General features: G+C 35.8%; 1 protein-coding gene across 4 annotated transcripts in view; it reads left to right on the top strand.

Moving 5' to 3' along the window:
* The window catches only part of LOC140743748 (ecdysone-induced protein 78C), a 97,454-nt gene extending 79,634 nt beyond the window's left edge, over window positions 1–17,820 (top strand). For 3 of the 4 annotated variants that reach the window (XM_073075297.1, XM_073075296.1, XM_073075298.1), the window contains 7 exons: window positions 10,438–10,556; window positions 11,469–11,610; window positions 12,835–13,104; window positions 14,370–14,575; window positions 14,950–15,063; window positions 15,541–15,720; window positions 16,120–17,820. In XM_073075297.1, coding sequence (XP_072931398.1) covers window positions 10,438–10,556; window positions 11,469–11,610; window positions 12,835–13,104; window positions 14,370–14,575; window positions 14,950–15,063; window positions 15,541–15,720; window positions 16,120–16,371 — 1,283 coding nt within the window. In that variant the 3' untranslated portion in view covers window positions 16,372–17,820. The remainder of the gene's footprint in view (window positions 1–10,437; window positions 10,557–11,468; window positions 11,611–12,834; window positions 13,105–14,369; window positions 14,576–14,949; window positions 15,064–15,540; window positions 15,721–16,119) is intronic. The other variant, XM_073075299.1, reaches the window with a different exon arrangement.
* The last annotated feature ends 1,478 nt before the right edge of the window (window positions 17,821–19,298 follow it).

The following is a 19,298-nucleotide window of genomic DNA, read 5'->3' as shown; positions in this document are numbered from 1 at the left end:
ATATACGTCTCGATCACTGGATTCAACTGGTTCTTTTTCATGAATTGAACATTTAGGTACATCATGAGATGATATTAACATGATTAGATCGTAACTTTTAGCTAGCTTGTGCATGGATTACAATCATATTCTTCTATTTATTACTTTAAGATAATTATATAATTTAATGCTTTTAAGGTATCTCGGAATTGCTTTTCTATACAAATGCGTTGAACGGTGACAGCATTGAATCATTACGTGGTACTGAGATTCTTTAAAATAAAATGGTTCAATTCTCAGTATTTCTAATAAAAAACGCTTTCTACACTTACAGCCCCACACTAGGATTCCCTGTATCGTGGGTGCTATGGACACACACAGACAAATACACAAACACCCAGACCCAGAAACAGAAGTCTAAATTCATCATTTAGAAATCTGTCTGGCCGGGGATCGAACCCGGGACCCTCTGCGCGTCAGACCGGCATGGTGACCGCTCCGCCACGCGGGTTGTCGAGTGTGATGTGACAATTTAGTTTTTAACCTGTTAAGTGGCGGGCTATCATTCAATTTGTGAACAGAAGTCACGTTGAGGAGTTCCAAGTAAGGGACAGGAGGTTAACTCTGTAGTTCATATTTTTAGCTCACATTTAAAAGAAATCCTTATGGCATAGAACTATTTACGATACGACTGCGACAATAGCAAAACTACAGATCTCAATTTTATAGGATAAGTACTACGAAATTAAAGTAACATATAATAAAACAAAATTAAGCGACTACTTTACTGAACATCACACATCGGTGAATTTTTTTTATTGCTTTAAACATTAATCAATTTTGACTTTGTTAGAATTCAATGTATTCTTATGAATAATGTCTGATTTTGGTGTATGACAGTATTATACTTAATGCATAAGGGTACTGACTACACCTACTGAACCCCAAGCCATTCTATTTTTTTTGGAAACTGAAAATGCATACAAATCGCAATAGATTGAACCCGCTGTTGGTTCAACCGTCGTTGCCCATCGCTTTCCCGTTCCCCGGCGAAGTTTCATTACTGTCACTTAGAAATGCCGCCCCTGACTTCATCCGCCCTAGTTACTATAAAGCGTTCTTATTATACATTTATACAACTCTGTGTTTCGACTTGGATCGTAAATTTTGTTCGTAAAAAATATATATTTTACGTTGCACCTAATATTACTTTCCAAGTTCAATTGTTGAGCTCTAAATGCTGGTACAACCGACAGGGTTCGACTAGGATACAATTGCCACAACTTTTTCTAGTATTTCAGTAGAAGTTTTTTATAATAATGTACGAGTAGCAGACGAGCATACAGTCCACCTGATGAGTAGCTACTGCCGCCCATGGGCATCTGTAATCAATCAAGATAGGATAAAAAAATGGCACGACTCGGAAAAGTACATATGTCTCCCTTACCACACCCTTCAAACCAGAACACAGCAGCGCTTAACGCTGCTGTTATGAGGCAGAAATAGGTGTGGCGGTGGTGCCAAAGTCAAACCAGAATGGGTTCTACAACCTTCAGTGGATGTATCGCAAATTTAATTTTATAAAAAAAAAGATTTATTTGTAAAGCTTCATATTTCTGCGACCAGCCAATCCGCCTAAAGTAATTTTGTTGATATTGATGCCTACTAACATGTTATTAGGTTGCATTTATAATAGTGAATGCATTCTAAATTTCTTTATAAGTGATTTATCGTTGAAGATGGCAGTTAAATGTTAGGTACTTCCAAAAAGCAATTCAGTTATGTTACTATCATTGTATTTATTAGTTGGATGACTGTCACCGTACGTCTTCAGTAATACACAACTATCACTGCAGCCGGGTTTCTTAATGGAATTATCAAACTATGTTATCCTATAATGTAACTATTAACGGATAAATTACAAAGGACATACTCGGCTCCTTTAAACAAAGAACTGTAAAATCAAAAGCCCTTTGTGTAGTAAACGTGCCTTTAAGAGAAAACTGGATAGAAGTAGATAATCTGCGTATTCCGGATCTTAGGGTTAACCGCTTAAAATAAACAATAGTTCCGGTAATACCGGACTCAAATCTCTGGGACGTGATCGCCGCGGACCCACAGCCGGACCCAAATCCGATGTTATTAATTACACAAATAACACTCCAATCCTTTATATTTAATCAAGTAATTTTAGTAGTAAGTGTGGTCGTAATATAAATAATGACTGTGGTAGCACCTTTCGTGGTTCTAATTATTATTTATCTCACCGATGTACTCAAAATACAAGTTTGAAATATAAAACTTTAGCTAAGCTCCAATTTTGTATAAAATCTCAAAAAAAAAATATAAAATATATAATTAAAATTTCCTTAAAATGCAATCCTTCAAACCATGATAGCGTAGCGTAATAGAGTAGCTTTTAACACTGCTTTTATAAGGCAGAAATATATAGGTGAGGTTGTGGTGCCACCGGAATGTTCTAAGAGTTCTACCACCTTTGAAACGTGGTTCTAGACGCGGTTAAACCGCTGAAATTGAACTTAAATTCGACAAATCAACAATTTAACATTATCTACAATACAACACAGTAAGTACCTATTATGACCTTCCTTACATACCTACGTACACTCCGTACTTCCTATATAATACCCTCTTTTTGTCTGCAAAGTAATATAAAACCGCTTTGTTATACTTTAAGAAAGTATATAATACGGAATTAAATTACCTGATGAATTTACCGGAAAGGCCTGTATACTTAGTATGAGTTTTTACAAAAAATACTGTTCTTATTTTTTGTTTACGTATTTCCTATACATTTCAAATCAATTCTCATACATTGCGCTAGGGGCGCTGATTGTAAATGTGCAATACATAAACAAATACAAAAGGGATCGTTTTTGTAAAAACGTAAAAACTCATACTAAGGGTACTGAAAATTGAATACCTACCAGTCAGGGGTGTACACGCGGCGGCAACGTGCATCACTTGCCGTTTAATGTTCGAAGCCCTGAATTTTAATTGAATAGAAGAAAACTTGATAGGATAATCTGCAAAAGTAATTCAATATTCATAGAGTAAGTTGCCAACCCTACAAACAACAGGCCCGATCTCTAAGCTCAGAATGCAATTGTAAAACAGATGTTCACGTACTGAGGTTCTTTTGTGTAATTAACCTGGCATTTAACTTCGTATTATGCTGTAAGCTACTGAACTGTAATCGGTACGTGGTCGAAATTTTAACAGATTATGTGTTAGCTATAGCTGTAGCAGTTATGCTGAAATAAATAAATATAAATAATAATGATAAAGATGCCCCTCATTCTCATTTATTTTTTAATGTCATATTAATGTCATCTGATTTTGCTCTATCATGAAATTGGTAAAAGTGTAAGAGTTAATGTGTGGTGTGATTCGGTCTATAAACACTAAGAGGAAAACACATTTTTTATTAAAAACATAGTACAAACTAGTGCTCGTCAAATGAACGACATTAGACAAAAACATGAACCTGCATGTTTTCAATATTTTTATTAATTTTACAAAATCTCGTCAATAGCTACCAAACAAAAAGGTGGTAGAACCCTTTGTGGTTCGACTCCGGCGGCACCACCGCCACGACTATTAGGCAGGAATAACAGCACTGCTATCACATAATCCTATTTGGGGTTGATTACGGATGTCCATGGGCGGCAGTAGCCACTTAACATCAGGTGTATGCTTGCCCGTTACTCCTATATTATAAAAAACATCTGACGATAAGATTACATTTTTCCTTCGACTTCCACTTAAAATTAATAGCGAGGAAGGAAGAAATAGGAATTTCATAATCGTCTGTCGCATAGAAAAGTCGTCCCTTCTTATTGCGTATTACACGTTCACTCAATTTCACACTAGAATTAACACTGGAATACCGAGAAATCAAAAGTTTAAAGCTTGACAGAATTATTTACACCTCGTATCACGATTCCGGCTTTTGTATAGAAAAGGGAAAAGTTTTACAAATATGTGATATGAACACCCGCAGATGGTTATCAAACTCATCCTGTTTTCCCGCGACGAGGGATCAAAAATAGACATGGACGTGGAAACTACATTTTGGACGATACGATCCAAACTTTCCAATTAGCAAATTGGAAATTTAACAAAAATTTACGGCTTTTCAGTACTTTTAAGACTTATAAACTTTTGCCATCACTATTATTCGCCAATGAATCTGTAATATAAAACAAAATCCTTTTTAATTCCTTTTGTTATTTATTGTCACATATCTAGAACGAATAGTATAAAATCGTTATATTTGACACTATTATTACGTAGTACAACATGGAGAATATAGTTCCTAACATTAAAGATTATTGAAACTGGATTATTCAAAGATGGAAAACTGAGCGACATGACTCGTCGACATCGAACATTGCAATATTTTGTTGTGTAAATTCATACTTATATTAATTCCATTATTTTTTCTACCATCCGAAATATGTCTCACTTTCTACGATGTTGTTTGCACACCCTGTTTTGTTGCAAGCACAACTTTTTGGGATTTTACCCAACAAGTTTTTAACTTAAAAAAAGCAGTTCATATCAGTTTAACAGTCTCAATTATGCATGTGAACGGCTTGTGTAGATTTCAATCGATCTATAAAGATAAGCGTACTTCAGACAACCCGTTAATATATAAGACAGAGCCTTATAAAGTGCATCATAGGCAATCCGAAAATTTCTATCAACTTGCTTTGGAACAGCGTGGTCCAAACATCCCAGTTCCACAACAGCCTCCCCTCGGAGACGTATGCCCAGTTGCGCGACATAAGAATCGTCGCAGCTGAATAAGAAATATCGATTAACAGAAGGCATCAGTAAATAATGAATACACTACAGATTCAGCTATTACAAATATATTTATATTTTTTAATAGTTTTTTTTTAATATGCTTGAATAAATGTAAATTGTATGCTGCTTTTTGTCAATTATAAACCGTAAATTTCAAAACTAATAAGTATATTTGTATTATCCATATTAAGAACCAGCTTATTTCAGAATAGATGGGAATCAAGTTGCCTTATAAGGAATGCATTACGGAGGGTTCAACTAGATTTGTGTGTTTGTCTCAAACCACTTTCACGGCGGCCTTTCTCGCTCTATTGGTTGGGATTGAACCCTGACATTTTGTCTAACGCGAAAGTTAAACTTAAAAGGCGAGAGCAGGACTGTCCGGATATAGTAATTGTTATACAATGTTCGCATTCAAGTAGTTAGTAGATTGCTTAAATCGATTGAAAGTGAAAATCCTGTTTCACTACGACTGAATTTCTACTACGGGATTGGTAGAGTTAACTGTCGTCCTAGTTGTCCTAATTACAGGTTTTAAGAAACTCCTATTAATACATATTTCAGTCTTAGGATAATTACCAATCTATCAAAAAATAAATATATCATAAAAATATTAATTCCAATAACTTAATTTATTTCATTTACTATAAATTTAAAATCTTTAAAGTAAAAACTTTCTAGGCCAGCGAGGACTATAAATAGCTGCAAAGTTAACTTCCGCCCGGGAGGTCGCGAAACGGCCCTACGTCACTTTACATGGATTTTCCCTCTTAACAAAGTTATAGCTTCGGTCACTGGGGTAAACCAATTAAAATCTTCAATCAATTTTTATCAAGATAAGAGCATCTGGGCTAACACGTGACTTTCAGCGCTTTCCTTAACATATTGCACAAATTACGGGAAGATTTATAGTTCATAGCGTTATCTATACTTATAATAAATCTGTAGAGAGGTCAATTCTGTACATGAAATATATTTCCAAAATAACTATCAGGGGGTGATAATGGATCGATACTGATGCCAAAAATGCAATCAGTAAAATTTTTGTCTGTCTGTCGGTCTGTCGGTCTGTCGGTCTGTCGGTCTGTCGGTCTGTCTGTCTGTCCGTATAACCATTATAGAAACAAAAACTACTAGCCGGATTTTAACGAAACTTGGTACAATTATTTTTCATACTCCTGAGCTAGTTATAGTATACTTTTCATCACGCTACAATCAATAGGAGCAGAGCAGTGAAGGGAAATGTTAGGAAAACGGGAGAAGTTACTCCATTTTTTAAGCTTTCGTCGCGTGTGAAACCTTAATGGTTAAAGCTACACAGAAATGATGTATGACGGAAATGTTCTCCTTAAAATTATATAAAAAAATTCCCACGACAGCATATGTCTATCTTTTATGGTTGACTCACAATAACACGTTATTACTCCCGATTGCCTAGCAGTTCGAAACTTTCAGATTATATTTGTCTACTCCTACGTTTATAACACTCTCAGTCATCCCTAATTAAAAAAGTTGTGATAAAAGATAAGGGCTGTTCACCCTTAATTTTTTTTATTTATATGGCAACACAACGTTTGCAGCTAGCTTGTAATATAAATTTGCTAAACTCAGTAATCCTAAAAAACGATCGATTCGACATGGACATTGGACTCAGTATTGTGTATTTTTCATCCATCCTCAGGATGCCACGGATACTAATAACTACTGGCAATGTTCGTTGTATAGATTATGGTATCTACGTTATGGCACTTGCTACGACCAATACTTTCACGAATCGTCATTCAAACTGGTCATTAACTATTATGCTTCGATCACTAATAAGAACCTATTATGTTATCCTACCAGCTATAGATGCTAATTTGTTTAGTATGTAAGTTATGGCTTCCAAGATTGTGCACCATACCTCTGACATATGCACAAGTTTCTTTATCTAAATTATCTTTAAAATATATTATGATTTTAGACTCAGCGGTAGCGGCGCATCTGTATCCGGACTATATCCGGTACAAATATCTAATCCTATCTGGGGTTGATTACAGATGTCCATGGGCGGCAGTAGCCACTTTTTTTTTTTTTGTTGACGAGGGGGAAACCTTCAAAAGGTACCCGACGCCCTGGGAGTGACGCCGGATTATGTGGGATTTTTACCGCACTAAGACCCCCCCGGTGGCCGTCCTCAGCGTTTGGTGGAGAACTCCGGGATCTCCAACGGAACACAACCGAAGTCCTCCTAACGCGATGCCCTTCTATCGGGCTCTGCCCTGGGGGGAGCAATTTACGCTCCTCTCACATCCCCTGGTCATTACAGCGATATGCGACCACACAAACCGCTGTCCTTCCCGGGGTCACTTGCTGGACGGTTTGAGCTCCCACTCTTGCCGCCCGCAACCCCAAAAGCCCCTTTTAGTCGCCTCTTACGACAGGCACAGGCAGGGGATACTGTAGCCCTATTCTGGTCCCGGTACTACAGGTACAAGTAGCCTCTTACCATCAGTTGGACTGCATGCTCGTCTGCTACTCCATATTATAATAAAATACTAATATTATTGCGGAATTGACATTTTCATTTATATAATACCGATATCGCGCAGTCACATAGTGACGGTAAAATTTACTTTTCTTTAAAACGCGAAATTTATGTTTTATGGTATAATAGTTTTAGTTTATACTTTAAAAGTATCTAGATGCAAAGTATCTTTTAAGTAATTACTTAAACAGTAACTCGCCTCTCAGAATGCCTTGTGCTTCTGCATGCTGCCCCTAACTCTTTAAGCCAGAATATACCGATATTCTGCTTCATTACAATACAAATAAATATAATTTGAACACACACAGCATTAGACATATATCTGAAATATGATTTATTTGCAGCATAAATGGACATGAATAAATCATGACTAAAGCGACGCGAATTGTGTAAATAAGCTATGCTACGTATATTTTTATAAAAACAATGCCATGCGATATTTCGATGGTGATAATAATCATAGTAAAAGTTTGTGTTGCAGACAAAATCTTGAATGCGGTAGAACCCTATGGTTTGAGTCCGGTGGCACCACCGCCACACCTATTTCTGCCTCATTACAGCATTGTTAAGAGCTGCTGTCTTCTGGTATGAAGGGTGCGGTAAGGGATACTTTTCCGAGGCGTTTTAGCTTCGTCCTCAGGGGTAGCGATCCCTGGGGTAGGGGTATCTGTGACCGTAGATAGGAATCTTATCTCATCTGGAGTTGATGGTAGATGTTCATGGGCGGCAGTGGACACGTACCATCAGTACCCTTACCATGAGTTTTTACGTTTTGACAAATATGACTGTTTTGGTATTTGTTTACGTATTGGCTCATACACTCCGCTAGGGGCGCTGATTGGAAATTCTATGGGCAAATACGTAAACAAATACCAAAACAGTCATATTTGTCAAAACGTAATAACTCATGGTAAAGGAGGCAGACTGCAAGCTCGTCAGCTAGACCTATAATAAAATCTATGGAGGCGACTGGCGTAGCATAATTTGTATTATGTGCACATGTAGTAAACGGGATTGTACTTGTTCATGCCCAGCTCAGCGCTCACGATTGCCAACTTACATCCTCTATACTACAAATCCTTGATTCGTTGGTGATATTAAGAAAATTGTAATAAAACACTTTATCATCATCTTTGGTAGTAGTAGCCTATTAAGAATGGAAAATGTTTCGCTTCATAACCGAAAACCGAAACCGAAACCGCGACAGCCACTACATAAAACATACCATGTGAAACGTATTTATTCAAAGCCTTTAACGGAATTATCATTAGTAGAACTTAACAGAAAAGCTACAAGCGACACTTTTCTTAACCTTGAAAAGAAATCGATACAGTGCATATTCTGTATCACTTCATATATTTGTCATTCCGTCGCAGTCGGCCGCCATGCGTCTAATGATGAGCGCATGTTTTAATAGTTTTTTTTTTTTAATATTTCGTAAAATAATTTAATGTGTTTATTATTAAAAGTGTTTATATAGGAGTAGGTAGTGGTACGAGGTGCACAGGAATTCGTCAGAAGTTAATATTTGACTTAAGCTCGAACTTCTCATTCGATATCCTCTTCCTTTGAATCTTAGTCCTTGTGAGTGGTAAGCTATCCAAACATCCAGCCAGGAATGAATTATGATCAATTATATTTCAGGCCTCGAGCCCTAGGTCTGCAAAACTATTGATTGACCAGAAAATATAAACATTGACATAAATTTATATACAACCTTAAAAACTGTTCCCAGTGTTATTTTAAACTGTGTATTTGCATGCATTATAAACTGAAGCGTAAAAAGGGTTAAAATTTTAATCCTTTTTAAGCTTAAGTTTATTCAAGAGTTCATTCAAGGTTGGGCGCATTGGATTGCACTTGCCACTTTAAAACATAAGTAAAACCCTCCTTTCTATTTATTTTTTATGCAGGAAATAGTCGGTTGTAAAAATCGTTAATATGATACCGCCCGATATAAATTTGGTCGATAGCAAGCAGGCTGAACTTTATAAATCTAGTGCGCTCTTTGTTCGCAAAAGAATTATAAAATGGTTCCGAATAATGAACCAACGTAACGAGAGAAAATTAAGAGGTAGTTACAACGTTACTAAAATCATTAAATTTCTTTCATAAAATTTCTCTGGTGGTGCTAAAATATTTCTACAGACTTCCTTAAATATAGCAGTGCCTTTAAATAACTATAAATATAAATATTTCATGACAAGTATTCAAATATTTTTTGTTCGTTATTGACGTAGCATCCCCAGAGATTTTACATCATTGGCGCCCATCAATTATGAGAAAATATGCAATTAAATGTTTTAAAAAAATAGATAATTTTATATTTTGCCATAATGACTATTTAATAAACTCACTGATGGACGATTTTCGCGACGTAAATAGATCATCCAAATCGAATACCATTTTCATCTGTATAATAAAAAATCTTCTCTTTTATTTTAATTTAATCCATAGCTACGTATTAAATTAATGTTATAAATATTTGAAAATAATTATGATTATATATTTGCAAACTTTTGCAAATTGAGTAATATGAGGACATGTTGGAGCGCGTTGAAATCTTTTCTTCTATAAAGCAGCGAGCTTAGCTTTCAGCTTTTAATGCTAGCGTATAATTAATTATATAATAATTTGCGAATGTTTTTATAACATAATCCATTAATATTGTGAGCATTATAAAATAACAGATTAATTGAATTAATTTTAAAGATGATTTAAAACTGATATTTTAAAAATACTTTAAAGAATGTAAAAAATATTTCTATTATAAAACATGTAACATAATTATGTACGTATTATGTTTACCTATATTAATATTAATAAGAACTAATACATTATTAAATCCATAAATGCGTCATTATTAGTATCACATATTCGTGAATCCCATTTTTCACCCACCTATCTCGAATCACCGCTATTGAAATTATTTCATATAACATTTCACTTTGTGTGAAAGCCACTAAGATAAATTATAGAAGCTTTTGCTTTGCTGACGGCCCATTTTCTTAATTATTTTTTAATCAATTGTCTTAGTGGGTTCCACACATTACATTGCCGCGTGACTTGTGATATTTAACATACGTGGGTTGTTCCAGACCAGCAACAGGCCGACAGTGCCAGCGGGTCCACTGCGAAGGCCGCTGCTCCCTGCAAAGTCTGCGGAGACAAGGCTTCTGGGTACCACTACGGTGTCACTTCGTGCGAAGGGTGCAAGGTACAATGTGTACATACTAAATTTATATTTTTTACAATAATTTATTTTAATTCTTATAGACACGTGTTTAAAACAAACTGGTAAGTTGAGCTTTTACTCGTACGTGTGTATTATCTTCACACTAAGCTTATGTTGTACAGATTGATTTAAGCCTCCAAGATTAATCGTTAATCATGGAACATAAGTTTACTGTTTAAAAGAAAGCACCATATTCCGATTTTGTAATCATATAATTTATATACTAAAAATATATGAATAATAAAAACATGATAATGTATGAATAATAATAGTAAAATATATTCTTTTTAAATTCGCTTTCATTTTCCTATCATGAATAATAGTAATTTGTCTACAATTACAATTTCATGATACTTACATCAAAAATGTAATCAAATGAAGTTATAAAACAGAAAGAACGGTTCCATTCAATGCAACGTATGTTCAGTTCCCACACAATAGACTATGAAACAAATTATATTGGGCGACTTTTCCGTCAAAGTTATTCAGAATATCGATCACCATTTAGGTAACCTTGAACTACTTCATCGTAATATTATTTTTTTTGTACAGAAAGAAACGAATATGACTAGCTTTTGTAGTATCAGTGGAGAATATGATATTTAGTGATGATTATTCGATCACTGAGCAGACCCTAGTAATATTAGATCGTTGCTGAAATTTCAAAAAGTCATCATCAAAAGGAATGTGTGTTTATCGTTTACAATGCCATGTTTTTTGTTTATGCATAAGGATTTTTTATTCAAGATTTGTTTTTTCAATTAAACAATGGAGTTATAAAATAAATTATAATTAAGTAATACATTTTTACCAATATAATTACGCGTATATTATTAAAAAACATAAAATTATATATTTTTTATAAGTTTTGTACTTATTAAATTTATTTCACAGGGCTTCTTTCGCCGTAGTATCCAGAAGCAAATTGAATACCGTTGTCTGCGTGACGGCAAATGTGTTGTCATTCGTCTCAACCGGAACCGCTGCCAGTTCTGCCGCTTCAAGAAGTGTCTAGCTGTCGGCATGAGTCGTGACTGTGAGTATTCGACTTTCCCATTCGGCGTAACGTCTCCTACCTCCTACCATGGTCGTCATCTCCCACGTACCTTTCGCTTTCAATCCGTCGTTTGTCAGAATAGGCATCAAGCTTAACCTCTCTAGCGGACTAAGATGGGGGAGGGGAGCGTGGAAGAGGCGGTCCGCCCCGGGCCTACGGTCCTGTGGACCCCCAAACACAGTTTCTTACCCTTCGGAACTAAAACGCAGAAGTTAAAATGTGCATACAGAAGAAATATCTGTGTATGTAAAAAGTTGAAAGAATCAAACCATCACTGAAATAAGTGTATTAGAAACTTTTTGGACAAGCCGCGGTGTCAAAACGTTATTCAAAATAATTGATTGTATTTAGAAGCAACTTTAAGTGGTTTCGAGTAATGGTACTAAGAAGCATCTTATAGCCCCATGTAGGTTTAACAGCTCATAACACGTTTTACGCCCATTTGTAGCCTCACTAACTTGCAAAAGTATATAGCATGAAGATCGTGCTGCGGCCATCCTCCAGATGTCAATAAGACCTACTCCTAGTTCCCGAATATAACAAAGATCCATTTTACTAACTAGTCCATTATTATATGCCCTCTAACTAATACCCCGCCTGTACTACTTTTACTTTTTCTTTAACTGATAGTTAACTGTTTTGTATAGCTAATATAGCTAATATAATAAGTACTGGCAACTTTTACTTGTGAATTCTACCGCACTCAACTGCAGTAACATAATAAGAGTATTTGATTTTATCTTTCTCTCATGATGGTTTATTAAACATTCACAACCTTCACTTCATCTCTATATATAAGGCTATAAATTTCCTAAAATTTCAAAGTCACAATTATAATACTAATAATTATTTACTCTTTGTGCGCCAGTAGCAATAAGATCCATCTCGACTCCTCTAGCGTGCATCAAAATATAGATCAATCATTCGAATGGGAGAAAACTACATTAAAGAGATATAATTCACTGTGTATCGAATGTAATGTGAACTATCCTACACGCGAGCGGGCCAATAAACGCTTCCTTGTTTATCGGCTCGTCGTTATTAAAAACCGACGCCGAGATTGAATCAATGCACCGCGGCGTCACTCCTATTTGCCAATTGAGGAGTTGAGCCCGATCGAGTTGCAGCGACTAGTTTGCATCTCGCATCCCATGCATTCGTTCGCGTTCGAGCCGTGTTTCCTAATGAGGCCGCGTTCTCCAGCCGTGAGGTACGGGAGGGTACCGAAGCGCCCCAGGGAAGTGGCCAACGCGGAAAGCGTGCCGGACCTGGCGAGGAACCTCAACGTCCCCAACGCCGCTCCGGTTCACGGCATGGAGGAGGCGGACACTGACATGCCACCGGCGGAGATCACCAAGGAGCTCTCCAAGATGGTCATAGTGGCGCATCGCAACAACAACACGTACACTGACGAGCTCCGGCGCACGCTCCGCGTTCACGCCCTGGTGCTCAAGGTTGACGAATCCGATGAAGGTAGGTTTCAACCACGCTAAAGGTCAAATAACTCGATCCAACTAACCACTTACAAAAGCTTCTTGGGTACACGCTACATTTCCACATCTAACAAGGTGACGTCGCACCGGAAAACATTTTAGTTTCTTAGGTTGTGGGCATTACGGTAATATTGTGTAAGGTTGTGGAACTAGAAGTCTTTCAATTATTTTACCTTAATCTCTTCTTGTCTTTTGGATATGCTACACGTCTTCTTTAGAATTGTAAAGGAATTGTTGTTCATCATCCTTTCACTTTATTTTCCTCTTTTGGGTACCTCTGAAGGGAAATAGCTATCTATAAGTATTTCCTTATGTTCCTTACTTTACTATTTGTTATGTATACACTACCTACTATAAACTATACTACTATATGAAGGCCTTAAATATGCAAAAAGAGTATCTTACAGGAATCAAATTAAAATGTTGTGCCTGAGACACAACGCATTTTTGCAAATAACCTGCAATACAGCTCTTATTACGTAAGATTCTAATCTCGGTTAAATGCATGCATAGTAGATATTTTTTCCTTAAATAGTAATTAATATTATTTATGTAATGTCTTACTCACAATTTAATAAATTACATGATAATAATTTATACGTCACTTTGTGTCACATTGCCAATATACATACATTAACACATAATATATAATTTCAAATTTAATAAAGTACAGATTTTTTTTCTAAACTCGTAAATCTAGATTTTTTAATTAGTTTTATACAATAATGGTGCACGTCACGAGGTATAGAATGGAAGACAGACGCATGGTTGTACCTTAAAACTTTCATTGCCAAGTCTCCTAAGAGTATACAAGCGCTACATTTAACAATTAAAAAAAAAACAATGTCAACTGTTTCTTCGTACTACTTTCTCTTTCGCGAGTTTTAATGTAATTGAAGTTCTCCAAAAAGCTATATAGACCGCTCGTCTAGCTTAACCGGGCATGTATCACCTCCGTGGCTGACTGATAGCGACTTGACGAATAGTATAGCCACGTACCTACGTTATAGTAGCCTCAGAGTAATAATAAAGTTAGAGCCAGCCTACTCAGGTACAGGCACAGGCATACCATCACTTTGCATGGTACAGGGTAAACAGTTCAATTCAAGTAAAGTGCGTTAGTTAATTTCATTGTTATCATAACGAAGCTAATGTTCAACAGCTGTAGCATATGTACATACGATTAGTACTATCTTGTTAGCGGCATGATAATTTAGCAGCGCTAACAGTATATGTGGTGTGCAGGCAGCAGCGGCGAGGAAGCCGGAGCCGGCCCCAGCACTAGCGGGGGAGCCGGCGCCTCCAACAACAAGACAATCGACGTGATTCAACAGATCTGGTTTAATATGTCGTTTAGAATGACGCCCGCGGTGCAACAGGTCGTGGAGTTCGCCAAGCGCGTACCCGGCTTCCACACGCTTCCCCAAGACGACCAACTTATTCTGATCAAGGTAACTCTTAATTAATATTTTTCTTCTTGTGTTTCTTCATGTGTGCATGCTTTTTGTTTTCTTCTAAAATTGTGCCAATTGTCTTATTTGTTTTGTATTATATTCTTAAAGGTTTTAGTATTAAATCTACACATAGACTCGACTCCAATTGCTATTTTTTTAATATTACAAGTCTATGTTTGTTTGTTTGTATGTTTTATTTGTATATTGACGCCGAAATATTGCAAAATGCGAGATTTTTACACAAACTACAACAGCGATGCTATTGCTATGCTAATATGCGTTTCAGCGATGTTTTCGTTTGCTCTGCGCAATTAATTATTTAATAGAAAAATTTCATAAAAAGAAGATCCAACTATTAATGTTGTTCACAGTTAGGGTTTATTGAAGTGTGGATCATTAGAGTGGCCAAGCTGGCCACCCCCAACAGCATCGTTTTCGATGACGGCACCGCTGTCAGCCAGACTCAACTGGCTACCATTTATGATGTAAGTATTTCATTAGTTACCTATGAGCCGTTTTGTAACTAATCACTTTAAAACGACATATTGGAAAATTCAAAACTTTCAATTTAACATTGATAATGCATATTACGAAAAAATAATATTTGTTTAATAACAAATGTCTAAATAAGATCAGTCCGCGTCTGCAGCCGACAGCAAATTATGTGTGAACACTTTCAGATACTCCATCTTTTTCCTTTTTCTACCATTGTACTATTTTTATTTAAAGTGATGGTCATTAGTGACCGCATAAAATAAAAACTGTAGTCAAGTTTACAATTTCCACCGCGTAAAACATGAACTTAAAGTGTTCTAGAGAGCACGGGAGTACGTATGAAATAGTCAATATTTGCCATCCATTCCACTCTCGGCGGCGCCCGACGTCGCTAAACCTTCACTAGTGCAGTCACTTGAGCGTCACTCAAAAATCAGTAGCCAATAGTTACCAAGTCACTATTTCAGGAAGCGTTCGCGGCTGCTATGCTTAACTTCATGCGATCGGTGGCGCAAGTGCAGCTGACGGACAGCGAGATCGCCATGTTCTCGGCCAGCCTGCTGCTGTGCTCCACTCGCAGCGGACTCGCCGAATCCGAACGCATCGCCAACATCAACACTGCTATGCTCGAATCACTGCATATGGTCGTAAGTTGCTAAAACCACCATGTGAAATGTTTTCATCATAACAGAAATTTATACACAGATGGATCGAAGTTATCATAGGTAATTCGTTATGAACCCTTCGACAATATTTTAGAAATGGTCAATGGTGTAGGTATATTTGTATTCCAGGTTGTTTTTAACATGAAGCTTTATTACAGTCCAATTGTTTGTTATAGATCATTAAGCTTTATTATAAATGAGATCAAGCGTATTTACAAAGGTCTACGCTGAAGTAACAATAATGCAGTGTTAAAATAAATAAATTAGTTTAGCAACGACCAATAGCAACTTTTTTCGTAAATGTACTCCTCCGTCATAGTTTCTTAATTTCCCAGTATAGAAAATTTGTGAGGTATCCACCAACCAAATTTATGACCATAGGTACAAGAATCGGGCGTGCCTGACGCAGCCGCCCGTATGGAGGCCATTGTCGCTCTCACCCAGGAGGTGCGCGTCCTGAGCAGCCGCCACCAGGAGCTGCTCGGCTGGTGCCGCGACCATTGGCGCCAACTTACTCTGCCGCCACTCTTCGCTGAAATATTCGACATTCCCAAGGAAACTGAGGATGCACCCCCCCCGCAACCCATAAACTCCGAATTGGCCGTTGTCCCCAACCCTCGAATGCAACACTAAATTGATCGGTTGAACGCTGCACCAATGTTATTTTTTTTCAAATGTATTCGACTTTTTATTTTGATATTTTTATTTGGAGCTGAGGATATTTGTGAAAAATGGAATATAAAATAAATTAATCGTTTAACGACCGTACTCGGTGCCAAATTTAAAAATATTTGATATATTATTATTAACAGGTTATCATCGTTGGTGCAGTAATATTATGATTTATGTGCAATGAAATCGCTCGGACTGAAAAATTTAACAACTATTTTTATCCAAAACTATTTCTATGTATTGCTTTGCTTATGTGTAGCTTTTTCAATCTCAAATTCTACTACATATATAGTTCCTCGCAAGTGTTTACTAATAAGCAGTTATATATACCTACACTACAACTTCTGAATGTAATTGTTAGGTTAAGTGTAATTCATTAATTTTCCATGCTCTCTTGCATGTTTTTGTTTTGCTTTTATTTTCTATGTTGATACGATCTATAGTCGGGCGATTTCAAGATTTTTTTAATTCTTAAAGCTCCCGAGAACACTGGCGGAACTGAGGGGCTAATAGAGCCTGCGCTCTGATAAAGATTTAGAGCCTTATTGGATCGTGTGCCCCTCTATAAATGATATAATTGGATCCGCCCTTAATTATTGGCACAACGCCAATACATATTAATCTCTAGTATAATGTGCAAGTGTAATCTCTCAATTATTAGATAAGCGATAAGTGTCAGCTTCCGAATTTTATGAATAAGGATGACATATAAACTTCTTCCCAATTAAGACCGTTTGAATAAGTGGGGTGCCTATAAAGTTTTGTTAATATCTCCCATATATATATATATCAAATAATCAAGCGTCGACACTTAAAGTTTTAGCCGCGTAGGTAGAGTACCTATATGTACCTACTCCAAAATTTTAATTGTCGTATCTTAGGTAAGTCAGCGGTTAAAGATGGACATCATTTCGACTTCTTGCTAACTTTGCCCCGTGAAATTGGCAATGAGTCGAAAGTGAGGGAAAGCAGAAGATGATAACCCAGTAATCGTTTACTTCTATCGTTTTAAGCTTTGGTGGTGGGTTCAGCTGACAATGTCATACTTTAACCATATTATATATATATATATATATATATATATATATATATACATATATATATATATATATATATGTATGAATAACTAGATAATATAAATGAATGTTTAATTTTTTGTCGTAATCATGTTATGTGTTGTATTGTAGGTATGTGTTATATATGTTAAGATGCTCGTAGCAAGTAACGCAACTATTTTCTATTATTATTACTAGTATCAGTATATGAAATTGCATCGTCTTGCCTGTTATCTGGATTACATTTACGACTTACGGATATGATTGAATGCGCAGAAGTGAACACGTCGTATCCCAATATTATGTTCTCTCTTTTGTTGGTAAGGCAAATGCAGTACACGATAATGAACGTAATTCGTGTCATTTCGTGTATACTTAAAAATTTGAAATTGGATCCACTATTTACTGATACTAGTGATAACAATATTATGATTAATGTTAAATGTAAGAATTATTGTTTTCAGTTGTTTGACGGACTTTGTAATGTGTTTGCCTTTGTTTATTTTGTAATTGTTTTTCGTAATATGTTAATTTTGATAAATGTCTACTTGATAGTAATGTAACATTCAATTACAATTTAATAAAAATATAGATTATAACGAAACATATCGTTTGTTTTAAATTGTCATCATATAAAATGATAACATAATTATTGTATCTTGCTTGGCATATGATATTTTATACAATTTTTTGTTATAATTTGTATTCATACGATAGCTAAGACTCCATCCTTTCAATATATTTTTTAAATATTCGTATAAATCATAATGCTAACTACATAAAGTTGCTTTTTCAACATAATAATGCCTATGTGTATTACAGTTTATGGATTGAATGGTAAATGATTTCATATTTAATTAATTCTTTTGTATGTTATTAGATGTTACAATTAATATAGGTATTTCACTTTTATTAGGTGTATGTTATAGAAAATAGGCGGATAAACCTGTACGTTCCCTGGATGGTTTTTCGGTTTAATAAACATACATATAACATATATTCTTCTCAGACTTGACGTAAAAACTCATTCACGAGATAGTTGAGTTTGAAAGTTATGTACATGGATGATGAAGGTGTTCGTAGATTTCAATTTCGTAGATTTGAAAAATAGATTATTTGTGGTACGTAAAATACGTACGGAAGTAAATACGTTACAAGGAAGTAAAGTTTATAATTTATGAATCTTGTACCTTCCCTTGTAAAGTGCGCAAAATCTGCCTTTTTCCTATAACAATTAAGATTAAATTAATCCATATTTGGTGTTTATTCGTAAATTTTAATATTTTAGGATTAATCTAATTACAGTTTACTAATATATCACAAGTGTTATAATAATTTAATTTTCGATTATAATTAAGTATCGTAATTTCTGTCAAATGGTGTTTTGAGTTGGTGCCTGTAGAATAAGAGCCTGTTGACGTTGCCCAAAACATTTAACGCTTACGCAGATTATTGATTTACGCAGACAGTAATACAGGGGCGTTATAATGAAATCCAAATTTAAAGCAAATCGGGAAACAATAATTAAAAGTAAACAATCCACCTGTTGTAATGATATTTGTTGTCTGCTTAGTTCATGTTGCTTGGGGTAGTGTTATCGTCACACATTTTTTATTATATGTAAACATATCAATGTTCTATTTTACAATTTCTAGTTAGTACGATTAATGTAGAGTACGTGTAGGTTCTATTTAGCTCACGTGCGGGACTCGTGATCGCTAACAGTCGCAGATCTTTGCATATTACTAACACACGAAAAGATACACTTTTCCGATCTCATTATTTAGCTTACAACTTCGTGGTTTACATGGTGCACGTTCCACATTAATACGT

This window comes from Epargyreus clarus, unplaced genomic scaffold (assembly GCF_041222505.1).
Source record: "Epargyreus clarus isolate Ecla_fem2 unplaced genomic scaffold, WU_Ecla_fem_2.2 ptg000007l, whole genome shotgun sequence".
NCBI lineage: Eukaryota > Metazoa > Arthropoda > Insecta > Lepidoptera > Hesperiidae > Epargyreus > Epargyreus clarus.
The sequence above is the reverse complement of the archived record's forward strand: the minus strand, read 5'-3'. Positions and strand labels throughout refer to the sequence as shown.